General features: G+C 43.6%; 1 protein-coding gene across 3 annotated transcripts in view; it reads left to right on the forward strand.

Annotated features, from left to right (window-relative positions):
• DCAF11 (DDB1 and CUL4 associated factor 11) overlaps positions 1-26,164 on the forward strand; it is a 53,017-nt gene that overhangs the window by 18,393 nt on the left and 8,460 nt on the right. For all 3 annotated transcript variants that reach the window (XM_040354571.1, XM_040354579.1, XM_040354585.1), the window contains 8 exons: positions 691-746; positions 880-980; positions 6,273-6,419; positions 20,414-20,468; positions 21,235-21,303; positions 21,465-21,522; positions 24,454-24,639; positions 24,912-25,065. In XM_040354571.1, the coding sequence (XP_040210505.1) occupies positions 691-746; positions 880-980; positions 6,273-6,419; positions 20,414-20,468; positions 21,235-21,303; positions 21,465-21,522; positions 24,454-24,639; positions 24,912-25,065 (826 nt within the window). The remainder of the gene's footprint in view (positions 1-690; positions 747-879; positions 981-6,272; positions 6,420-20,413; positions 20,469-21,234; positions 21,304-21,464; positions 21,523-24,453; positions 24,640-24,911; positions 25,066-26,164) is intronic.

Below are 26,164 nucleotides of genomic sequence, written 5' to 3' on the forward strand. Positions count from 1 at the left end.
GCTTGGAAGCATTGAACTTTTTCAGCACGTCGTGTGTTTTACGTACCCGCGTTCTGACCCTATCGGATTTTGAACTGATGGTGTGTACACACATCAGACCACTTCTGCGGTGAACCAATGAAAACGGTCCGTCGAACCATTCTCATCGATTCGGTCCGACCGTGTGTACGGGGACTTAGATTTGTGATTTCTTGACGTAATTTAGATTCAGGATTCATGTTCAAATGGAACTTTTCCCAAGCAGAAAGTGTCGCCATAATGCAAGAGAGTGGAGGATAGATAAAGGGTATGTTTGTCAGTTTGGCTAGTAATAATGAAGGGAGATCTCTATTTTGTAAAATAGATTTTTCTATTTGAACCCATAGCTTAGTGGATTCTGGTTCGAACCAGGCCTTCATTTGATCTAGGATAGCCGCTCTATAGTAGTTATGTATATTTGGAAATCCTGTCCCCCCATTGGATCTATGCTTTTGAATAATTGAGTAGGGTATTTTAGACATTTAACTTTTCTAGATAAATTGCCTGAACAGCTTATAAATCAGCTTGAAAAAGGATTCTGGTAATACCAGATTATTTTTCAAAATTACAGCCTATAGCCCATTATATTTTTTCCTATTGATAATGAGAGTGATTTCATTATTGCACTTGACCAATATTCTTTCTTTCTTTGTTTTGTTTTCTTCTTTTAAGAGAGTGCGGGGAAGGTGTGGTTTTTCTCACGGAGATCAATGTCGTATGACTTCAAAGTAAGTGTTATCAAATTAGTAATAAAATGTATTTTTGTAAGCATATATTCAGTTGATGTGGAGAGAAATGATTTGCTGTGTATCTACGTCACAACTACTGCAGCCCTTTTGACTCTGAACTCTTTCATTTCAGTTTTCTGCCAAACAATGTGTCTGCCACAGATTTATACTCCCAAAAGGCATTCTGTGGAGTATATTCTCGAGATGGTTCAATCTTTATGTCTGCCTGCCAGGGTATAGTGTTTCCTTAATTTTTGCTATACTGTGTACAGTTTTGTAGGCATTTCAAGTTAATTTGACCTCTTGAAACTCTTACGCTTCCCTGTGTTTTATGTGTTTACATACTGCACACCTTTATGTTCTATGCTCTTCTTTTACTTGCAGAATTAGATGTAACAATTAAGCAGATATTTGCCTGTATGGAGTTTATAATTTCTGTGCATGTAATATGTTCTCATAATGTATTGGGAAGTGTCTGTGTCATAATTAGCAGCCAGATTGTATTTCTCATCTACTGGGCTTGCCAGAATTTGAATAAATGCTGTAGGCAGCACCTCACCTTCACCTTTTAGATTTGAGTATTTAGACATAAGTGTCTGCATGGATACCCAATAGCATTAGGATTGCTGTTACCGGAAGGAAAATGCTAAAATAACCCTGGAGACATTACCTGTTTGGATGTTTGCAGAACAATGGTGGCATTACTTATCCAAGTAGCTTCTCTTTAGAAAATACAAAGAAACAGTAACAAGTGATTGCAGACTAATTACTTTTGCAAAAAAACACACTTCCCATCCCTAGTGTGCAGCAATGAAAAATAGTTAAATTATGTTTCTTTATTTGCAAATACAGCATATGCAGAATCCACACAAACAACTTCTAAGTTGCCTTTTTGAGTAAAAACGTGTATAAATTGGGTGCAGCAGTACACAGGTTCCAGACTGGCCCAGGGCATCTGAAGACCTGTCTTTGCGTATCAGATGCCAACTTCTGACCCAGTAATGCCTACCCTAACCTATATCACTCAGTTACCTTTTCCATCACGTTAAGAACACTGGAACGTCTAATAAATATTCTGAGAAAAGCATAGGTAGAACAACTTACGTGTTTGACTGTCAGTGGTTTAAATAAATTGATTTAGGGGGAGATCCTCCAGCTTATTTGTGTGTCGAAAAGCACCTCTAGTGTAAAATAATTTATAAGGGGGAAAGAGAATTAGTCCATTAAGCCATATTTCAGAAATTACTATTTTGCATAGCTACACTGATCTAGGTTGGACCATTGTAACTCTGCATGTACCATAAACAAAATACGGTAATTGTGTTGTCAAACAAAATGCTAATGCATTTATAATACAAGCTATTAGCTAGGGATATTGCATTAAAATCACGTGAAAATCAATTCATAAACAAGTGTCCAGAGATGATAATTCAATAAAGTGCATGCTGCAAAATCAATCCAAATAAAAAGTGAACAGTGGAAGACATTTCTTGAAGTAAATGTGTATGTTGCCCCAATCTTCTTGTATAACCATATGCTAGAGCTGCACAATTAATCGTAAAAGAATCATGATCTCGCTTGATTCAAATCCCCCCGCCCCATCTCCAGCCTGGATTACCACGATTTTCAGGTGTCCTGGGATGTAGTGTAGACCGGAGGAGAAGTTGTTGGAACGCAAATGTCATTGATGGCGCCAATACCGGAACTGACATCAGCAGAGAGCATGATGCAGTGGATGCCTGAGCGGTACCACGTTTCTTCGTCTGAGACCCCAGCTGGGAAACGCCAGCATTGATCCGAGTAGGCATGGCATTCTTTTTCTAACATGTGAGCTTCATTATGACTGCACAATCGCATCCAGTAGTCTCAGTCCTCCCTATGTCACCATGCACCACTCTGCGACCTGGGGTTTGTCAAGCCCTGATACATATAGATGGATATCTCTCTCTCTCTCTCTCACACACACACACACATACACCTATATAATCAGTCCTTCATATGTTACCATGCACCACCCACAGATCTACATTTTATATATAATTTTTTCTTGTTCAGTTTACATTTTGATAAAGATTTTTCTTTTTTAAATTAACCATTTTAAAATGTAGATCTGTGGGTGGTGCATGGTGACATAGGGAGGACTGATTATATAGGTGTATGCATGAGAGAGAGAGAGAGAGAAGAAAATGGAGCCTGGTGCCTGGGCTGTTGTCAGGCCCAGTGACTAGCCTGAAGGGACGCAGAGGGGCGCAAAATTGCCAAGCAGATGTCCCGATGTTTTCTAATGCCATGGGCGGGGAGCAGCATCAGTGCGCTGCGCAGTCTCGTAAGTGGTGTTTTTTTCTTTTCAAATATTTTTTATTGTATTTTTCAAAGATACACAATAAAGCACGAATAAAAGTCATAACAATACAACAGTTTCTTAGTCATACTTTGTGTTCAACAGTGTGCCTGGGTAGGCCTCAAATTATCATTTCACTAAACAGTAACAACATAGGGCCTTAGTCCAGTTGGATGATGGTCAAATGCTTAACCACTTCCCGCCCGGCCTATGGCCGATTTACGTCCGGGAAGTGGTTATGAAATCCTGACAGGACGTTCTAGAACGTCCTGCAGGATTTCATGCCGCGCGCGCCCGTGGGGGCGCGCATCGCGGCGATCGGTGATGCGGGGTGTCAGTCTGACACCCTGCATCTCCGATCTCGGTAAAGAGCCTCCGGCGGAGACTCTTTACCACGTGATCAGCCGTGTCCAACCACGGCTGATCACGATGTAAACAGGAAGAGCCGCCGATGGCTCTTCCTCACTCGCGTCTGACAGACGCGAGTAGAGGATAGCCGATCGGCGGCTCTCCTGACAGGGGGGGTTAGCGCTGATTGTTTATCAGCGCAGCCCCCCTCGGATCGCCACACTGGACCACCAGGGATGCCCACCCTGGAGCACCAGGGTGGGCAAAAAAAAAAAAAATGACAGAAAAAAAAAAAAAAAAAAATGACAGAAAAAAAAAAAAAAAAAAGCATAAAGAAAAAAAAAAAGATGCCAGTCAGTGCCCACAAATGGGCACTGACTGGCAACCTTACAAAAATCAGTGCTGCCACCCCAGTGTCCATCAGCGCCACCCCAGTGTCCATCAGCGCCACCCCAGTGTCCATCAGTGCCACCCCAGTGCCACCCCACAGTGCCCATCCATGCCCAGTGCCCACCTATCAGTGCCCATCTGTGCCACCCATAAGTATCCATCAGTGCCGCCCATGAGTGCCCATCTGTGCCGCCTATGAGTGCCCAGTGCCGCCCATGAGTGCCCATCAGTGCCGCCTATGTGTGCCCATCAGTGCCGCCTATGTGTGCCCATCAGTGCCGCCTATGTGTGCCCATCAGTGCCGCCTATGTGTGCCCATCAGTGCCGCCTATGTGTGCCCATCAGTGTCGCATACCAGCGCCGCCAATCAGTGCCACCTCATCTGTGCCCGTCAGTACTACCTCATCGATGTCCATCAGTGCCATCTCATCGGTGCCCATTAGTGCCGCCATATCAGTGCCCGTAATTGAAAGAGAAAACTTATTTACAAAAAAATTAACAGAAAAAAATAAAAACGTAATTTTTTTTCCAAATTTTCAGCCTTTTTTTAGTTGTTGCGCAAAAAAAAAAAATCGCAGAGGTGATCGAATACCACCAAAAGAAAGCTCTATTTGTGGGGAAAAAAGGACGCCAATTTTGTTTGGGTACAGTGTAGCATGACCGCGCAATTGCCATTCAAAGTGCGACAGTGCTGAAAGCTGAAAATTGGCTTGGGCGGGAAGCTGCGTAAGTACCTGGTATGGAAGTGGTTAAACAAGTAACTAACAATCCCTGTTTACCCCAACTGGATCATGCTGTAAACAAGGGATTATGGTTCATTATCTCAAATTATAAAATCAAAATCAACCCCTTTAGGTAAGTGGTGTTTTTTGAGAATCGTGATCTTTATTCTAAGCAAAAGAGTCATGATTCTCATTTTGGCCAGAATCGGGCAGCTCTACCATATGCCGCTCCACACTCAGGTGCGCACCCAACTCACAAACAGCTTACCGTCAGGTAAGATCTTAGATATTGAGGCCTGGCTGCACTTTTTAGTAGAGATCCCTTCTGTAATAGATGGATGGCACACTTCAGGACACAGAATAAGGGCTTCCAGAATACTCTGCAGGAAAAGCTCAGGGGAATATAAAGATAAGGAAGAAACTCCTAGTGTAGTAGTATAAAACGCTGTAGCTCAACCCGACATGTTTCATCCAATGGGACCTCATCCAGGGGTATAGGAGTACACCCCCATTGGATGAAAAATGTCTGGTTGAGCTACAGCAGTGACAGAATCCCACCCGCTAGACTCTGAGTGATGACTGCTAATTTATCTACTTGCCTGATTTTATCTGCCTTTTGTGAGTAGTATTCTTTTTTAATAAACTGATTGAGTTTTATACTATCACACTATGAGTTCCTTCCTTATCTCTATATTCCCCTGAGCTTCTTCTGCTGAGTGTTTTAGGAGCCCTTATTCTGTGTCCTGAAGTGTGCCATCCATCCATCCCAGCAAGGATCTCTCCTAAAAGGTGAGGTCAGGCCTCTATATCTGAGGTCTTACCTGTCGGTAAACAGTTTGTAGGTTGGGTGTGCACCTGCGTTTGGCGCAGCATGTGGTTGCATAAGAAGATTGGGGGCGATTTATACACATTTACGTCAAGAATTTTCTTGTACTGTTCACTTTATATTTGGACTGATTTTGCACTGTGCACTTTAGTGAATTATCATCATTGGACACTTTTTGATTAATAGATTTTCACATGACGATTTTTATGCAATATCCCTATGCTAATGGTTTGTATAATCAATGTATTAGCACTTTGACAGCGCAACACAATTATTTTGATTATTGCTTTTACCTGTATGTGGGAGTTTAGTGAGTGTTCCTGTCACAATATTAGTTGATGTTAACTGGTTTCATATGATTGTTTGTTAGTGTTTTTCTTTTTTTTTTTTCTTTTTTACTGTAAGCGCAATCAATACTTTCCTATGCATGTACCATACCTGGTTGAACCCATAGACCCTGGAAATCACTGTAGTAGGCACCACTCCAAAGCATTCTCTGATTGGAAGAGGTGGAGATTGCGGCATCACTGCCTCTTCTCTTCATCCAATTGGAGAATACTTTGCATTCATTGAGAAAAGTAAAAACTGTTCTCTGACAGTGCGAGTGATCTCCTGTGTTTACTAAGCAGCAGGGCAGCTGCTCAGCACAGGACCCGGAAGCTACCGTCAACCACTACGTTAGCGGTGCCCAGTTTCAATGAGGAATCGCCAGATATAGCACATTCATAGTTACATTGGTCTAAGATAGACCAATGTAATTTTTGCAAAAATAGCCATACCTGTAATTTGAGCTTTGAGGTTCTGTGCAACACCTTCAAATTACTAATGTTTTCCTTTTTTTTTTTTTATCGGTTTCCTATGTTCCCCCATGTAGCTTACACTTTCTTGATTTGTCTTAGATCAAAATATTCGCCTCTATGACTGCCGGTATGGCGCCTTCAAGAAGTTCCGGACTGTGAGGGCACGAGATGTTGGATGGAGTGTGCTTGATGTGGCTTTTACTCCAGATGGAGGACACTTCTTGTACTCCAGCTGGTCTGACTACAGTCAGTATACACACTGTTTTCTTCTATCTATGCTTAGAAAAATGTGTCAGCAGGGCTAATCATTTTGTAGGGAGGACATAAAGATTGGAATTTCATATCATTGTCTATCGAGAGTAAATAGGGTAACATCCTACTTCATCAGTGTTGTTAAAAAGTGAAAAAATAAATAAACTTTCATATAATATTTTGTTAATATTTTTAGGTCTGACGGTTTGTGTTTTTTAGAAGGTAGTCACATCCTGAGAAGAAAAGCCTGCCTGTCTACTGTCAGCATGCAGTAGAGAAGGACCCCTGCTCTCTGTGAGAAAGAAATCAACTCTCTGCAGTAGTCTGACACTGCCCCTTGCTGAGTCGGACATAAAATTCTGCAATCAACAAAGTTCATGCTCTTGCTTATTAGAGAGTTCTAACTCTGACCTATCAGGGAGTGTGCTGGTCCTATCCAGAGAGACCACTGTTTCAATCCAAAGAACAAGGGTCCTTCTGTGAAGCATGCTGACAAGGGACAGACCTTTCTACTCAGGCTTTAGCTTCTTTCTAAGGAAAACAAACTGTAAAAATCACCACATACATTACAATCTGACTGTATAATCTTTAGATCTACTAGCAACTATGTAGTGCAGGGGCCTGTGTGGTTACAGATTGAATTGATAGTTTAGGTAGGTCCTCATATTACATAGAATTGGTAAATCTAAGGTTGATTGTTCAAAGATTTTACTGTAACATGCATGAGAAGCTTAAGATTTTACACATGATGCAACTGGAAAGTATTTAGCTAATTTAAAGTAGGAATTAAAGAAGCAGATACTTGCCTCCACTCTGACATGCGCAAGGTCAGTCGCAGCATCTTCTCCATGGCTTCTTCCTAGTGCCAGACCTTCAGTAGTCTTGATTGGCTGCTGTGGAATGATGTAACTCCTGCATATGAGAAGGAGTTCATTCATCCCGGCATGCAGAGAGTGTTCCCTGAGCTTTTCGCATTCCCAGCTCAGTGTACATTGTAAAAAAGATTTTGAAAAGTCAGGTACGTTTTTTATTTTTTTTGTTTTACACTTTATTTTCACTTTAAGATGAAAGTTCAGTTGGGCTAAAGCAAATTAGAAAAGCAGTAATTCACTTGAGGTACGCTTCAACAAGTATTCAATGTCAGAGTGATGGTCTTTTAGTATACCATAATTTTATTTGACTTTGCATCACCCACATGGGAAAATAGCAGAAAGTTTAAGAAAGAACATCTATACTTTCCACAAATGGCAAACGGTAAATACTTGCTTGAGAATATAAGGACTTTATTTTATATTAGATCACTTGGTGATGTTAAACAAAAATCTAGTAAAGACTAAGGTTAAGATCTGTATATACATATATATTCCCCATGTAAACTGACAATCATAAATTGATTCATAAAAGCTATATTGAATGAACACTGAAGGTAGCCAGACACAGTAATATTTTGCTTAAGATTTCAAGCCCAGCTGCAAAATTGTTTTAACTTTGGGCAGCGTGGATAAGGATTAAAACCTCTGTCTTGTTTAATTGCTGACTGTGTCCGCATTGGGAAAATTGCCCTTTGAATTCTGTCTATCTGATAGTGACACACTGAATGTGAAGAGATCGCTAAATGCAGAGAAATATAGATCGGGTAAAATAAGTATTGATCGCATCACCATTTCTAGGTAAATGTATATCTATATCTATCTTTTGCACCTCTCTTTCTTCAATACTTTTTCTTTGTGTCATTCCATTTTATTACACATAACTTAAAGTGGATGTTAATCCTCACATATACCAAGTGAAGTGAACAGCCTCCGATGATACACAGTAGGGATCAACCGATATATAGTTTTACATACAATACCATTTTTTTTTTTTTTTTGTACATTTAAATTGTATTTTTTTTTTTTTTTTTTTACGCTGTCATTTAAAAAAAAAAAAAAATGTATTTCTGTTATTGCTGTCACAAGGAATGTAAATATCCCTTGTGACAGTAATAGGCATGTGAAAGGTACTATTTATGAGGGGATCGAGGGTCTATAAGACCTCCGACCCCTCCTATGCATTTCAACGTATTCAAAACGTCAAGATCAGCGTTTTTGAATACTTGCGCCTTTATTTTTTTAAACTGGCGCCTTTAGGATGCCAGTAATTCCGGAAGTGATGTCATGACATTGCTTCTGGATTACTAGATCCGAGACCCGGATGCAGCATCGGCATTGTTTGGGTCTTCTGGCCAGCCGGCGGACGTGCGGGCTGGTGGCTCAGCCGTGCCGGTGGGAAAGGAGAGCCCGGGCGATTGGTGGGAGGGCGTCCCCTCCCGCTGCTTGTAATGACAGCCAAGCGGCATCAGTTGTTATTACAATAAAGCCGACCATCCGATCTAAAGAACGATACCGGGGTGATGCATGCAGTTGCATGCATCACCCTGGTAAAACCTCTTCAAGCAATATCGGTCAGTTTTTTAAATAAATATCGGCCGCACCGATTATCGATCGAGCCCTAATACATAGGGATGAAACAAATCTCCCTATATATATGTTTTACATGTATATCTGCAGTCTTCAGCTTTCTACACTATTTGGAAAGTGCACACCCTGTTAGAAATTTTGCTTCCTCTCTCAGCAGTGAGTGTGAAGTCTGGGCATACACTGGTGTGAGCTGATTGGAAGAAAGGCAAACTACTACCCCCACCCCCCCACATAGGCAGACAAACAAAGGAACTTGCAGAGCTGCAGTCTGAATAGACAAGCTCTCTGCTAATCTATCTCTAAGTTCCCTCCCTAACACAAATTTCCAGCTGCTTTTATCTTCTGTGTCAGAGAACTTGTCAGAATTTACAATGCTGATAACAGAGGATCAATGCAGCAGAAAGATACAGGACTCAGGCCCCGTACACACGATAGAATCCATCCGCTGAAAAATCTCAGCGGATCGGTTTCAGTGGATAGATTCTATGGTGTGTACAATCCAGCGGATCTGTTTCCGCGGATTTTTATCCCCTGGGATGGATTTCAAGCGGATAAAAATTTGAAGACATGCTTTCAAATCTATCCGCTTGAATCCATCCCAACGGATTGATCCGCTGGTCTGTACAGACTCACCGGATCAATCCGTCGGAAGGGATCCCCCGCATGCGTCGTAACGATTCGACGAATGCGTGGAATTCCTTATATGACAGCGTCGCGCTCGTCGCCGCGTCATCATCGCGGCGACGGCGCAACACGTCATCGCGAGGGGATTTCGATCCTATGGTGAGTACACTCCATCGGATCCAAATCCGCTGAAATCCTTGAGAGGATTTATCCGCGGAAACGGTCCGCTGGACCGTATCCGCGGATAAATCCTCTCGTGTGTACTAGGCCTTAGAGCTTTGGAGAGAGATGGGTAAACACTACATATATATGTGCCCAAGTTAGATTTCATAAATGGGGTTTACTTCCGAACTTTAATTTCTGAACTTACTTGCTTTGGTTTCTTTGTATGTATGGATTGCCTGGTTTGGTACCAATGTGTGGTGAAAATTTCATGTCAATAGCACCTTTTAGAAATATATTTACCTAGAAAAATGGTGACGTATTCAATATTTATTTTAACCACTGTACACACACACACACCCCTAGTTTTTCTAACCAACACATTGTGAAGAGCTGTTTTCCTGCAGCCCGGAGGCTTTTGTAGCGCTTCTGGTGAAATAAGTCTTCCATTTCTAAGCCCTGGTTCACACAGAAAATGCGGATTTGAAATCGTGCGAGTTCATTGGCGATTTGAAAAACATTTGTGTGGGTTCATGCACAGATGTCTATTAAAAATGGCAGCAATTGGCATAGTGCCTGGCAATAGGCTGCGATTTGACATGTCAAATCGTGCCGATGTGTCCACATCTTGCCTCTTAGCCAAATCTCACTAATTAGTCTCAGCTGTCTACAGGCCTTTTCTCATTTAGGCCCTTTTCACACGTGCAGACCATTCAGATCCTCCTGTCAGTTTTATCAGGCGGACCTGAACGGGCACTCCATGAACCTCCATGTAGCGTCGAATGTCAGCGGTGACATGTCCGCTGACACCCGATCCGATCCTCTCCGCTAAAGTGTGACGGATGCAAACCCTATTTTACATCTGTCTGGCGGATCGGATCAAATGAAACGGAAGGAGAGCGAAGATCTTACTGGTCCGTTTCTGCACAGTGTGCAGAGACGGACTAATCATCCACCGGCTCAGTGGGGATCAACGGATCGATCCCCGCTGAGCAAGCGGATGCCTAAAAACAGATCCGCACATGTGAAAGGGGCCTTAAACTGACTGATGTTAAAAGTTTTCTCTTTCTCTGCTATGAGAGTCTGGTGCTGGGTGAAAAGGTTGAGTGCTGATTGAACACCAAAAAGATACCAGAGTTGCCTGTGTCTTTTGGGGAACCCATTAGAGGGCACCCGTTAGGCCTCTTACACACAGGACAGGCTCCGTTGGAGTCTGCCTGTTCAGCGGGGAATCTGTCAGCCGATCCCCACTGAGGCCCCATACACACCATAGAATCTATCCGCAGATAAATCCCATCAAATGGGTTTCTGCGGATAGATCCTATGGTGTGTACACGCCAACGGATATTTATCCGCAGAGAAATCTCCCCTGGGATGGATTTCCAGCAGATGGATATTTGCTGACATGCACAACAAATCCATCTGCTGGAATCCATTCCAACGGATGGATCCGCTCGTCTGTACAGACTTACCGGATCCATCCGTCCAAAGGGATTCCCCGCACGCGTCGTAATGATTTGACGCATGCGTGGAATTCCTTATATGACATCGTCGCGCCCGTCGCCGCGTCATAATAGCGGCGACGGCGTGACACGTCATCGGCAGAGGATTTCAGCGCGGATTTAAATGCGATGGTGTGTACACGCCATCGCATAGAAATCCTCTGAAATCCTCGAGAGGATTTATCCGCGGATACGGTCCGCTGGACCGCATCTGCGGATAAATCCTCTCGTGTGTATGGGGCCTGAGCAGGCCTTCTTTATGGGCAGTTAGTTGTAAACAGGGGATCCAACTTGTGAGACCCCAAGTTGCATGACATGTTAAATCCAATTGCAGGTTAGGATGAAGGAAAAAAGCTGGGACAGCCGCACTCCAAAAAAACTCCTCCTTTTAATTAAAAATCACAAAATACATGCCACAGCAAAAAACAGCACAACAAAAGAAAAGCTGACGTTTCACACTATGCCTTGGTGCTTCTTCATAGCTAGCTATGAAGAAGCACTAAGGCATAGTGTGATACGTCAGCTTTTCTTTTGTTGTGCTGTTTTTTGCTGTGGCATGTATTTTGTGATTTTTAATTAAAGGAGGAGTTTTTTTGGAGTGCGGCTGTCCCAGCTTTTTTCCTTCATCCTAACCTGCATTTTGATTGCACTGCCTGCACCCTTGGTTTGGACCACAGGAATCAGATTACCTGGTTCTCTTTGAGCGGTTACCCACTCTCTCATGTTAAATCCAATGTTTTCCTATGATCGCCGTCTTAACTGATATAAGTCGCTCCGACTTTAGAAAAGCTTCCTGGACCTTGGTCCATTTTGGTTGCGATTTCAGCCCCTGTACAGGCTCCTGAATGGCATCCAAGTCAGATCAAGTCTGAAGGAAGTTGCAGTCGCAGCAGTGTGAACTGAGCCTTAGGCCCCTTTCACACCTGTGGACCGTATGTCCGCTTTTTCATCCATCCATTTGCGGACTAAAAAGGAACATACGCTGGTCCCTATGAGATCACGGATGTCGGCGGATGAACATCTGCTGACACCCGATCTTGCCCGCCTCCGCAATGATCCGATTCTGCAGACGGAAGAAAACCCTATTTTTCCTTCCGTCTTCGGATCAGATCGGATGAACACAGACAGACGGTCCATTTTCATCTGATCCCTCCATAGGGGAGAGCGAAGAAAAGATAGGGCGATCCCTGCACAGTGTGCGGGGACCACCCTGTCATCCGCTGGCTCAGCGGGGATCAACGGAGCGATCTCCGCTGAGCAAGTGGAGGTTTACGGGGCGGATCATTACTGATCCGCCCTGTGTGAAAGGGGGCCTTATTCAGAAATGAAGTTTAGTTAGTGACTCAGACAATCAGATGCTTTGTTTATTTGTTTGTTTATTGATGTTGTATTTGTTTATTGCTGTTCCTGGGTCATACATGGATTTTCCACTGACGATATCAGTTAGGGCCCTTTCACACGGGCGGATCAGTAATGATCCGCTCCGTGTGTCCGCAAAAGCTCAGCGGGGATCCTCCGTAAAATCCCAGCTGAGCTGGCAGCTGACAGGGCGTTCCCCGCACACTGTGCAGGGACCGCCCTGTCTTTCCTCCGCTCTCCCCTATGGGGGATCGGATGAACACGAACCGTATGTCCGTGTTCATCCGATCCGGCAGACGGAAGAAAAATAGGATTTTCTTCCGTCCGCAAATGCGGATCTTTGTGGAGGCGGACGATTACGGGTGTCAGCGGATGGTCATCCGCTGACGCCCGTAATCACATAGGGACCAATGTATGTCCCGTTTTCATTCGCAACCGATGGATGAAAATGCGGACATACGGTCCGCACGTGTGAAAGGGCCCTTAAGCCTGCCCCCCTTACCATAAACATACATGCAGAATTTTATGTATGTGTGTATATATAGTGGCCCTTTTTTTCTTACTTGTTTTTTGTTGCAGATTTTTTTCTGCTCTAGATTTTTCCATGTGCCAGAACCACTTATAACCAATGTGTATATATATATTAATTAGCATGAGGTCAACAACAAAAAATATGGGTCATTGCATGCTGATTTTTTTTTTATTTTAATTTTTTTATAGTTTTCTGGTTTTATGTTTGTTTTGTTTTTTTGTTTGTTTTTTACATAGTGTAAGGGCCAGTTCACACCAGACGCAGTTCCGTTCAGTTCCGTGCGCATTTTTTCTGTGCTAAAAATGCATGCACAGTGTTTTCCATGTATTCCAATGGCTCTAGTTGGCACCATGCAGTCAGATTCCCATGCAGAAACTGACCGGAACTGCGTTTGGTGTGAACTGACCCTAAAACATTATTGGGCAAGAAACCGCACTAGTGTATCACTATAGATAAAACATACATATAAAAAGAAGCAGCAGCTTGAAGTGAGATGCACACAATAATAGATAGAAAATGATAGAAACTGCGCTAAATAGTCCCACATATTCCCACATATTGCAGGAAAAAATCTTTATTGAAACAGCATGTTATTAATCAACATATAGGATGGAATGAATGCTCTTCCCAGTGGCACCACAATGAATCCAACTAAAAAGTTCCCTGCCATCTTAAGAAAAACCTGCTTACCGGATGGCAAGCAAAAAAGGCATGTGGCTATAACCCAACCAAGGCCTTTAGCTTGCACAGGCGATCTCTGGCCGTGTCCCACAGGATGGAGTCCATGACCACCACACTCATTAATTGACCCAGAAAAAAGACTGACCACAGTGTAATACAGTCTAATCGATTTCATTTATAAAAAAAGTATTGCACTTACATTTAGTATGTTTAAAAGTTGCATGTAAAAGCAAAGCCGGTCGGCAAACAACAGAAGCCCGTCCTCCTAGTACACTGCGTGGTGACGTCAGCACGTACCCTCTCTACCAGTCTCTGTCAATTGAGGGAAATTATGTAAAAATTCAGTTATTTTTGAAGACGTTCTGACTCCAATTGACTCCAATCCTCTGCTGCCATTTCCAGCAATGTCTCCTGAAACATGCTATGTTTGGATGAATGCCACAAGCATAATGATAAGAACTAAAAACATCAGTGTATACATAAATTAGTTGCCAGGTTTGACTTTAACACTGAGATGGTATTTTACTCCTACAGTTGTATAAGCCAGCTATGTATGTTATGATCTACCATTTCTTTATCGTACATCACGGGACACAGAGCGGCATATTCATTACTATATGGGTTATATGGAGTACCTTCAGGTGATGGACACTGGCAATCTCAAAAACAGGAAGTGCCCCTCCCTATATAACCCCCTCCCATAGGAGGAGTACCTCAGTTTTTACGCCAGTGTCTTAGGTGTTGGTCATGGTTTAGCTTGCCTCCACATCCTTGGGATTAAGGTGGGCTAACCGGTTCTGTCCAAAGGCCTCAGTGCTAAAGTGGTCAGTAACCGGACCCCAAACCATTGGGGTATAGCCCATAATGCTTTCTGTCACAGAGAGCTGGACTCTGGGCCCAGAACTTAGAAACCTTTGGGGGCCTAATGTTTCTGTTGCCAGGGTGCTATATGGGCCCAGGACAGTGGATCCTTCATAGGAACCCAGGGCCTGAAGGTCTAGACGCCCCACGGAGATGGGGGAAGATTGGACCTCTTGCTGTGCAAAGTCCTGCGGCATGGAGCAGGTAAGTGAAGGGGAAACTTGCGGAACTTGGTTCGCAGCAGGTTTTGTCTGGGGGAAGGTCACAGCGGGACATGCCTATGGTTTATGCGCTGCATCTGGCAAGGTGAGTCACATATCTTAAAGATAGGATGACTCTATATGTGTATAATCCCCATAATTGTGACCTCCCTGGTAGTATTGCAACTGGTGCTAGTAGCATTGAAAAGGGCCTGTGTGTATAGTGACAATTCTCTTTAGGAGAAGCCCCTGGGAATCTATTGAGGTTTCTTATGTAGAGAGTGAATGCTCTTACCTGCAAGCCTGCTCAGAGAGGTCCAGGCGGTTGCTGCAGAAAGATAAATGCCGCTCTGTGGATCCTGGCCTGGACGGCAGGATCAGCCTCTCCCCCCCCCCCCCCCCCCCTGCGGCGGGCGCGCGTCCCCGTGATATGGGCGCAATTTCGCGCCGTTTTTCTGAAGGGGAAGGGCGGGCCCGTAGGTAAAAGGAAGGGGCGGCCCTTCCAAAAGAGTTCCCACCTCAGTGATGTGTTGGAACTGAGAGAGGAAGGACCAGAGCGGCAGAGTGGGGCGCCGAGGACACACAGTGGCCAAAGAAAAGTATTACAGTCTTCAAACAGACTGTCTTTACCCTAAAGATAGGGTTTCTTTTTTCTTTTTCTTTTCAGCAGTTTTTATTGGCAAATACTACTAAGGGGGACAGAATGGTTTTTCTTTCTTTGGTTTAAAAAAAAAAAAAGAAACAAACCAAGATTAATAAGGAAAGGCATTTTTTTCCCCAGAAAGGGTTTGTGGGCAACAACTATTTATTTTCCCAAAACACCATTAAGTAGCGGGCGTACCTCGGTATTGTACCATGGCATCTGGTTCGGAGGGTACAAAAGGTGGGGATTCCCCCAGAGGGTCCGGGGTCTCGGACAAAGTCTTACCGCTACTTTCCCCAGAAGAAGCCTTGGTGAGACCATCGGGATCTGGGGCTGGAGCTGGCACGGGTCAGTCCAACCCTAGGGTGGTCACGGACGAGGTACTGTCCACCTCTCTAAAGGAGATGGAAAAAAGAATGGAAAAAATGATAGCCAAGGCTATGCGGGGCAGAAAACGGAATAGATCTCCGTCGCCCGAGCGTGAACCCTCAGATGAGGAGGTCCCTTCCGCAGAGGAATGGGAAGACCTCTTGGACAAGGACCAAGTAGGTTCAGGGATCGAGGATCCGGGTACGGAGGAGTCTGGCGCAGCCTCCCAAGGGGAGAGCTGGTGGGTTCAAGTTTTAACAGACTTGGTCCATAGGACGTTCAACTTGCCAGTACCAGATCTCCAAGTATCAACGGTCTCAGCTTTGGGCTCACTAAGAGCGCCTCAAACCAATGCGGTTTTTCCGATCCATCCTCTACTAGAGGAAGTTATGTTCCAAGATTGGGCCAAGCCAGATAGAATCTTTGTACCACCAAAGAGATTCTCTGCCTTATATCCTATGGAAGAGAAATTTTCCAAGAGATGGGCAGCCCCGGCTGTAGACGCAGCCATCTCATGTGTTAACAAGTCTTTAACATGCCCTGTAGAAAACATACAGGTGTTCAAGGATCCGGTTGATAAACGCTTGGAAACGCTACTGAAAACCTCCTTCACTACTGCAAGGGCAGTAGTGCAGCCAGCTGTGGCTGCAATTGGGGTTGCGCAAGCATTATCGGATCAAGCTAAGCAGATGCTTAAACTTATTCCTGCCCAGCAGGCAGAAGAATTTTCGGACGTCCCTAGGGCCATACGATTTACGGTAGATGCGATTAAGGATTCGATCCAGCAAGCGTCACGCCTATCATTATCCCTTATCCATATGAGAAGACTCTTATGGTTAAAGAGCTGGGAGGCAGAGCCCCCATGCAAGAAGCTCCTGGTAGGGTTTCCCTTCCATGGAGGACGACTCTTCGGAGAAGACCTGGACAAATACATCCAGACCATTTCAAGCGGAAAAAGTACTCTTTTGCCCACCAAGAGGAAGTTTCGGGGGCCTGCGTTTAAACGACAGTACTCCCCTGGGCAGGGGCCCTCCAATACCAAACAGTATCGACGGCCTCCTGCGAAAGCAAATTTTAACAAGTCGCAGGGACAGGCCGGCGCAGGCAAGAAGCAGTGGTTTCGCAAGCCAGCAAAGCCAGCCCCCAAGCCGGCCTTATGAAGGGGCGCCCCCACCCTCGAAGGTGGGGGGAAGACTGCGTCTCTTTACAGAGGTTTGGGAGGCCAGCATTCCCGACAAATGGGTACGGTCCTCCGTGGCTACAGGCTACAAACTAGACTTCCTAAAGTTTCCTCCTCCTCATTTTCAGGAGTCAAGAGTACCAAACGATCCGAAGAAGGGAGCCGCATTAATAGCGGCATTGAATCATCTACTCTCTCAGGAGGTAATAGTAGAGGTACCAGTCCAAGAACAGGGGCTAGGTTTCTACTCCAACCTATTCATTATCCCAAAGCCCAACGGCGATGTCAGGCCAATTTTGGACTTAAAAATGGTAAATGCATACCTAAAGGTCCGCTCATTTCGGATGGAATCCGTGCGGTCAGCAGTTGCCGCACTTCAGAAGGACGATTTTATGGCATCCATAGACATAAAGGATGCTTACCTTCATGTTCCAGTTTACCAGCCACATCAAAGATTTCTACGCTTCTCGGTGGCTCTACGTCATTTCCAATTCATGGCGCTTCCCTTCGGGTTGGCTACGGCCCCCCGGGTGTTCACGAAGGTCCTAGCTCCAATCCTAGCCAATCTAAGGATTCAAGGGGTCACAATCCTAGCATACCTGGACGACCTCCTAGTCATAGATCACTCGTCTCCTGGCTTGAAACAAGCAGTGGCCCTCACAGTTCAGTACCTCGAGAGGTTCGGCTGGGTCCTAAATCGAGAAAAATCAGCATTCCAGCCCACAAGGCAGTTGGAATATCTCGGCATGAGATTAGATACAGAACAACAGAGGGTGTTTCTGCCTCTGATAAAAGTCAAAGCCATCAAGGAATTAATTCTACTGGTTCTAAACAAGAAGGAACCAACTGTTCGCCTATGTATGCGGTTACTAGGCAAGATGGTGGCCACATTCGAGGCGGTACCGTACGCCCAGAGCCACACTCGCATCCTCCAGGCAGCCATCCTGTCAGCCTGGAGCAGGAGGCCACAGGCCTTAGATATCCCTTTGCCGCTCTCATCAAGAGTCCGACAAAGTCTGTGTTGGTGGTTAGACCCTCAGAATCTACTGAAGGGGAAGTCTTTCAGCCCAGTGGCTTGGAAGATAGTAACCACAGACGCCAGCCTAACAGGCTGGGGAGCAATTTTGGATGGTTGCACTCGCCAAGGCACTTGGGCAAAGCCAGAGAAGCAATTGCCCATCAACATCTTGGAACTCAGAGCTGCTCGACTAGCCCTCAGGGCTTGGACGTCCAAGTTGCAGGGGTTCCCGGTGAGAATTCAATCGGACAATGCCACGGCAGTGGCATACATAAATCACCAAGGGGGAACCAAGAGTCAAGCCGCTCAGAGAGAGGTGAGCTTGATTCTCCTATGGGCAGAAGCTCATGTGCCCTGCATATCGGCGATATTCATTCCAGGAGTGGACAACCTTCAGGCGGACTTTTTAAGTCGCCAGACTCTGTTGCCGGGGGAATGGTCTCTACATCCACAGGTCTTTCAGACACTCTGCCAGAGATGGGGAGTGCCGGACGTGGACGTCATGGCATCAAGACTCAACAAGAAGCTAGACAGGTTCATATCCCGCTCAAGGGATCCGATGGCCTGCGGAACCGATGCGCTGGTTTGCCCTTGGCATCAGTTCAGACTACTTTATGTATTTCCCCTGCTCCAGTTACTACCCCGCCTGCTGCGCAGGATCAGGGTGGAGCACATACCAGTCATCCTGGTAGCTCCAGCATGGCCCAGAAGGGCATGGTATTCACTAATCCTAAAGATGGTAGTGGGAGACCCTTGGACTCTTCCTCTACGGCCAGACCTGCTATCGCAAGGTCCGATCCTCCACCCTGCCTTACGGCATCTAAATTTGACGGCCTGGAAGCTGAATCCCTGATTCTCAGGGGTAGAGGTCTGTCTCAGAAAGTAATCTCTACCCTAATCAGAGCCAGGAAACCGGTCTCTAGGGTGATTTATTACAGGGTCTGGAAGGCCTATGTAGGCTGGTGTGAGTCCAAGCGATGGCTTTCTCGCAAGTTTACCATCGATAGAGTATTAAGTTTTCTCCAGCTAGGAGTGGATAAAGGACTGGCATTAAGCACAATCAAAGGACAGATTTCAGCTTTGTCAGTGTGGTTTCAGCGGCCGCTGGCCACCCACTCGCTAGTTAAGACCTTCCTTCAAGGGGTCTTACGTATTAATCCTCCAGTTAAATCCCCGCTTTGTCCGTGGGATCTAAATCTTGTTCTGTCAAGTTTACAGAAACAACCTTTTGAGCCGTTGGCTGAAATTCCTTTGGTTTTACTGACAAGGAAGTTAGTATTTTTGGTCGCCATAGTTTCCGCCAGAAGAGTATCGGAACTGGCAGCCTTATCCTGTAAGGAACCATATCTTATTTTGCATAAGGACAGGGTCGTTCTCCGCCCTCATCCTTCCTTCCTACCGAAGGTTATATCCAGTTTTCATCTAAACCAGGATTTGGTATTACCATCCTTCTTTCCTAAACCTACTTCCAGAAAGGAAGGGTTGCTGCATACCTTGGATATTGTCAGGGCCATGAAGGCCTATCTTAAAGCTACAGAGAAGATCCGGAAAACAGATGTGTTGTTCATTTTAGCGGATGGGCCCAAGAAGGGGCAGGCAGCTGCAAAGTCCACCATCTCGAGGTGGATTAAACAGTTAATCACTCAGGCCTACGGCTTGAAAGGGTTGCCTCCTCCGTTATCATTAAAGGCTCATTCTACTAGGGCCATGGGCGCCTCCTGGGCAGCACACCACCAGATCTCTATGGCTCAAGTTTGCAAGGCGGCAACCTGGTCTTCTGTCCACACGTTTACAAAATTCTACCAGTTGGACGTAAGAAGGAATACGGATACAGCCTTTGGGCAGGCAGTGCTGCAGGCTGCAGTTTGAGACCCTCGGATTCCGGGGGGCTCCCTTTTGAGTTAAATTTAAAAATTTATTTTTTCTCAACTAAGTTGGATTTATTATGATTTGAGTATATCTCTAAATTAAATCCTTTTGTCTTAGGAAGATGTTCTCCCTCCCCTCATTGTAAGCATTGCTTTGGGACATCCCATATAGTAATGAATATGCCGCTCTGTGTCCCGTGATGTACGATAAAGAAAAAGAGATTTTTAATACAGCTTACCTGTAAAATCTTTTTCTTGGAGTACATCACGGGACACAGAGCTCCCACCCCTCTTTTGGGGACCATTTTGGGAGGCATACTGCTTGCTACAAAACTGAGGTACTCCTCCTATGGGAGGGGGTTATATAGGGAGGGGCACTTCCTGTTTTTGAGATTGCCAGTGTCCATCACCTGAAGGTACTCCATATAACCCATATAGTAATGAATGCCGCTCTGTGTCCCGTGATGTACTCCAAGAAAAAGATTTTACAGGTAAGCTGTATTAAAAATCTCTTTTTTATCTCATTTTAGTTCATGTCTGCAACATATATGGCGAGCCGGAATCACACACTGCACTGGATCTCTGGTAATAACCTTAAATGAAAGCTGCACTGAAAAAAAAATGTAGGCATCCATTGACTGACCTGCTAATGGAAAATGCTAGTTTCTTGGCTGCCTCTAATTGCAATGTTTTTATGTCAATGACCTGAAAATAAGTATGCAGTCAATGGAACGGCATGAAAGCCAGACCTCCATCATTTTCAGAATGAACTCTGCAGTGTAAACCTGCATATTTGTTTTAGTGCGGTTTCTCTAATGCCGCGTACACACGGTCGTTTTATGTGATGAAAAAAAATGACGTTTTTAAAAACGTCACTTTAATTGACCGTGTGTGGGGGAAAACGTTGTTTTATGTCTTCTAAAAAACTACCAAAAAAAATTGAAGCATGCTTCAATTTCATGTGTCGTTTTTCAAAATGTCAACTTTTACTTCACAGAAATTGACCGTGTGTAGCAAAAACGTCGTTTAAAGCGACGTTTTTTCATCCGCGCATGCCCAGAAGCTACTTATGAAGCGAGCTTCAATGGAAAAATGTGGTGGAACGTAACCTCGCTTTGCTAGAACATTGTGAGAAAAACGATGGTGTGTAGGCAACTTCGTCTTTGAAAATTGAAGTTTCAAAAACGTCGTTTTTTACTTCACAGAAAATTTTGTTTTTTTTCTTCACATAAAGTGATGGTGTGTATGCGGCATTAGATTTGGAGATATTACATTTATAATTTACTGTACACCTGTATAGTACCTAAAATTGAATTTAATCTGTAATATTTTATTTCCTTTTTATCTACAGTCCCTCAGAACGGCGTTTTGCTGTTTTCTCTCTTACTGTGTCTTCTGATGGACGGGAAGTGCTTGGTGGGTAAGTAGTTATTTGAAGTGAAAGGCATTAAAATGGAAGGTTAATAAGAATATATATAACCACACATATTATAGGTTGAATTAAAAACCAAATTCTGTACATGTCTGGAAATTGTATTATTATATTTGGTCTTCAGCAATATCTATGCACTTTTTCCACAGAGCCAACGATGGATGTGTGTACGTGTATGACCGAGAGCAAAACCGTAGAACACTTAAGGTATAATCTAACTTCCCTCTAACTTGGATTTGAAATATTTTCATGCAAGGGTTTTTCTCTTTTTTTTTTTTTTTTTTTTTTATGGGTTTATTGAAACATGCTTATCTATGTGTGTCTTGGCTGGCCATACATGAGTTTTGTCTTCCTTTTTTTTTTTTTTTTTTTTTTTCAACAAAAGAAAATGGCTCGATTCACCCATCCACACACTCAATGTGGATGGGGGAATTCTCCTGCTGAGCCTTTATATTCTGATGGCGGGGAGATTTCCCTGCTGTTAGAATACACTGATCAGCACCGCCAGGTATAGCTAGTGGCACTGATCGAGACAAAATATTCCAACAGGCTGGTTGTACACAAGTTAACAGACCAACTTGTGTATGACCAGACCACCCATTAATAGATTCAAATTTGGCTGATCCCTGCTGAACCGGCCTCATGCACACTGAGCACTTCCTTTGAAAGCCTTTTCTCTTGGCAGGAGAAAAGCTGCTTAAAAAACGTAGTAAAAGCAGTGTACTATACAGGCGTGTATGCACGTAAATGCACGTTTTATCAGCCCAAACGCTCCTCCCCTAACTGCTGTGCACTTTTTTTGGTTGCGTTTCCCAGCTTCTACATTTTCCTCTTCTATTAGGCCCCGTTCACACCTAAGCAATTTTCAGCTTGTAAAATGCTTAGCTCTGAAGATCCAAAAGGCCCAACAAGCGAAATTCCATTCATTTCAATGACCCCTGTTCACATATGAGCATTCTGTCACCTGGAGCAAAATGCCAAAGCTCAAAAAAATACATGAGCTTCTTTTTGGCAGATTTGCAAGCATTTTTGGCCCCATAGACTTCAATACAGTGCATCCGGAAAGTATTTACAGTGCTTGACTTTTTCCACATTTTTGATATGTTACAGCCTTATTTCAAAATTGGTCAAATCCTTTATTTTCCTCAAAATTCTACAAACCATAACCCATAATGACAACGTGAAAGAAGTTTGTTTGAAATCTTTGCAAATTTTTATTTTAAAATAAAAAAACAAAAAAAATAAAAAGGTACATAAGTATTCACAGCCTTTGCCATGACACTCGAAATTGAACTCAGGTGCATCCTGTTTCCACTGATCATCCTTGAGAGGTTTCTACAACTTGATTCCGTCTGTGGTAAACTCAGTTGATTGGACAATATTTGGAAAGGCACACATCTTAAGGTCCCACAGTTAACCATGCATGTCAGAGCACAAACCAAGCCTTGAAGTCCAAGAAATTGTCTGTAGATTTCCAAGACAGGATTGTATCGAGGCACAGATCTGGGGAAGGGTACAGAATTTTTTTTGCGGCATTACGGGTCCCAATGAGGATAGTGGCCTCTTTCATCTGTAAATGGAAGAAGTTTGGAACCACCAGGACTTCTCCTAGAGCAGGTCGCCTGGCCAAACTGAGCGATCAAGGGAGAAGGGCCTTAGTCAAGGAGGTGGCCAAAAAAACAATGGTCACTCTGACAGAGCACCAGCATTTCTCTGTGGGAAGAGAACCTTTCAGAAGAGCAACCATCTCTGCAGCATTCCACCAATCGGGCCTGTGTGGTAGAGTGGACAGACGGAAGCCACTCCTCAGTAAATGGCACATGACGCCTGTAGTTTGCCAAAAGGCACCTGAAGGACAAAATTCTCTGGTCTGATGAAACAAAGATTGAACTCTTTGGCCTGAATGGCAAGCGTCATGTCTGGAGGAAACCAGGCACCGCTCATCACCAGGTCAAAACCATCCCTACAGTGAAGCATGGTGGTGGTAGCATAATGCTGTGGGGATGTTTTTCAGTGGCAGGAACTGGGAGAACTAGTCAGGATTGAGGGAAAGATTAATGCAGCAATGTTTAGAGACATCCTTAATGAAAACCTGCTCCAGAGCACTCTGGACCTCAGACCGGGGGCGAAGGTTCATCTTCCAACAATGACCCTAAGCACACAGCCAAGATAACAAAGGAGTGGCTATGGGACAACTCTGTGAATGTCCTTGAGTAGCCCAGCCAGAGCCCAGACTTGAACCCAATTGAACATCTCTGGAGAGATCTGAAAATGGCTGTGCACCGACGATCCTCATCCAACCTGATGGAGCTTGAGAGGTCCTGCAAAAAAGAATGGGAGAAACTGCCCCAAAATAGGTGTGCCAAGCCTGTAACATCATACTCCAAAAGACTTGAGGCTGTAATTGGTGCCAAAGGTGCTCCAACAAAGTATTGAGCAAAGGTTGTGAATACTTGTGTACATGGGATTTTTTTATAATTTTTTTTTTTTAATAAGTTTGCAAAGATTTCAAACAAACTTCTTTGACGTTGTCATTCTGGAGTATTGTTTGTTGAATTTTGAGAAAAATAATAAATGTAATCCATTTTGGAGTAAGGCTGTAACATAACAAAATGTGGAAAAAAGTGAAGTGCTTTCCGGATGTACTGTAGAAATGCCTGACTTAAGCAGAAAAATGCTTGTAAAATGCTCAAATAGCAGCTTTCCACTCCAAATTTCCTCTCCCTCTCCTCCCCCTAATGCTTTCTATTGGCTAAACAAAAACACTTGTAACACACTTCTAAAATGCTAGTAAATCAATACACTCAGGTGTGAATGGAGCCCTAAGCTTGGAAACTCCTATGTGTGCATGGCTACATAGTCTAACTTAAAAGTGTGTTTACAGGCTGAAAAAAAAAGTAAAACGCCGGTATCCTGTGTGCATGAGACGTTTATATTATTGTATTAAATTATGATTTATCTTTAGTTGTGGGTCACTATCACCTGTCAGTGGCTTACATTAAGTACTGTAACATCTAACGGCGTGCCACCAAGACAAAGTAGTGACTTTTTTTTAAAAATGTCTGCCATCATGTTGTAAGGTTTGTTTTTTAATGCTGAACTTTTTTGTTCATCCGTTCATTCTCCTTGCTTATCTAGATTGACTCTCATGAAGATGATGTGAATGCTGTTGCATTTGCCGATGATAGCTGCCACATTCTATATTCTGGAGGAGATGATGCCCTATGTAAAGTTTGGGACCGTCGCACAATGCGCGAAGATGATCCTAAACCAGTGGGGGTGTTAGCTGGACATCAAGATGGGATCACCTACATTGACAGCAAGGTGAAAATGATTCATTAGCTCGGATGTCATTATTTTTTTTGTTAATTTTATATTATTTATATATAAATAAAGAAATATCAAAAATATTTTGCTCTGTTCTATTGCTGCTAGCCAGATACACATTTTTGTTTTCTTATTATAGAATTATTGTTGTCCTTGCTCCCATCTGCCAACCTTATCTGTGTTTCTGTCACACTATCTCCACTGCCTTTTTCTGTACAATGGTCTGTCTTTTGTTTTTTTTATTTTACCAACTTTGACTTTCTGTACAGGGAGATGCACGATATCTCCTCTCCAATTCCAAAGACCAGAGCATTAAGCTGTGGGATATCAGGCGGTTTTCAGGACCACAGGGACTTGAGGCCTCGCGCAGAGCCGTAACACAGCAGAACTGGGATTACAGGTGGCAGCAGGTTCCCAAAAGAGGTAAGAATGTCGCACAGAATGTATAATGTATGTATGTGTATATACACACACAGGGGGTAAAATAAGCATTGAACACGTCACCATTTTTCTAGATAAATATATTTCTAAAGGTGCTATTAAAATTTTCATGTTGGTAACAACCCATGAAATCCATACATACAAAGAAACCAAAACAAATAAGGTAAAAAATTTATATATGTGTCATAAAATGGATAATACAGGGAAAAGGTATTGAACATGCTAACTGAAATGTATTTAATACTTTGTACAAAATCCTTTTTTGGTAATGACCGCTTCAAAACTCCTTCCGTATGGAGAAATTAGTTGCATGCATTTCTCAGGTGTGATATTGACCCATTCTTCCACACAGTCTTTAAATCTTGAAGGTTCTGTGGGCCTCTTCGATGAACTCTGATCTTTAGTTCTTTCCATAGATCTTCTATTGGATTCAAGTCAGGTGATTGGCTGGGCCATTCTAGCAGCTTTATTTTCTTTCTTTGAAACCAATTGAGAGTTTCCTTGGCTTAGTGTTTGGGATCATTATCTTGCTGAAATGTCCACCCTTGTTTCATCTTCATCATCCTGGTAGATGACGAAAAAAGTGTGTAATGAAGGCCTACAAAACACCTCCCAGCGCCAACAAAGGATATAAGCTGATTATAATAACCTAATAACAAACAAACGCAGATAACAGATGATCTGTATACTACGATAATGGGAGCAGCCGTTTAAAAAATGAAGACATGATAAAAAATGATCACAATTAAAAGAGCATAAATGCACAAATAATACAATCACAAACAGCGCTGATAGTGACAGTTCTAGTGTAGATGCCCAAGGCACCACTTCTACACTTCAAAAATTGCGTGAAGAAAATCAGTGGGTAGAGGCAAAAGTTCAAAAAAAAAAGGAGTGTGGTCCACTTTAAGAAAGGACAGACAGTAAGCACCTTCCACCCGAACTCCTCAAGAGACACCACGTGGGACAAAATAAGCCCCCTCTGGAGTACGCACTCACCAAAAAGTAAGTAATATAAGGCGATGTATGTGTAACTCCAGACTGATAATAATCCTTCAAGCAGGGTAATCAAACATCTGTG

This window comes from Rana temporaria, chromosome 1 (assembly GCF_905171775.1).
Source record: "Rana temporaria chromosome 1, aRanTem1.1, whole genome shotgun sequence".
Classification (NCBI taxonomy): Eukaryota; Metazoa; Chordata; class Amphibia; order Anura; family Ranidae; genus Rana; species Rana temporaria.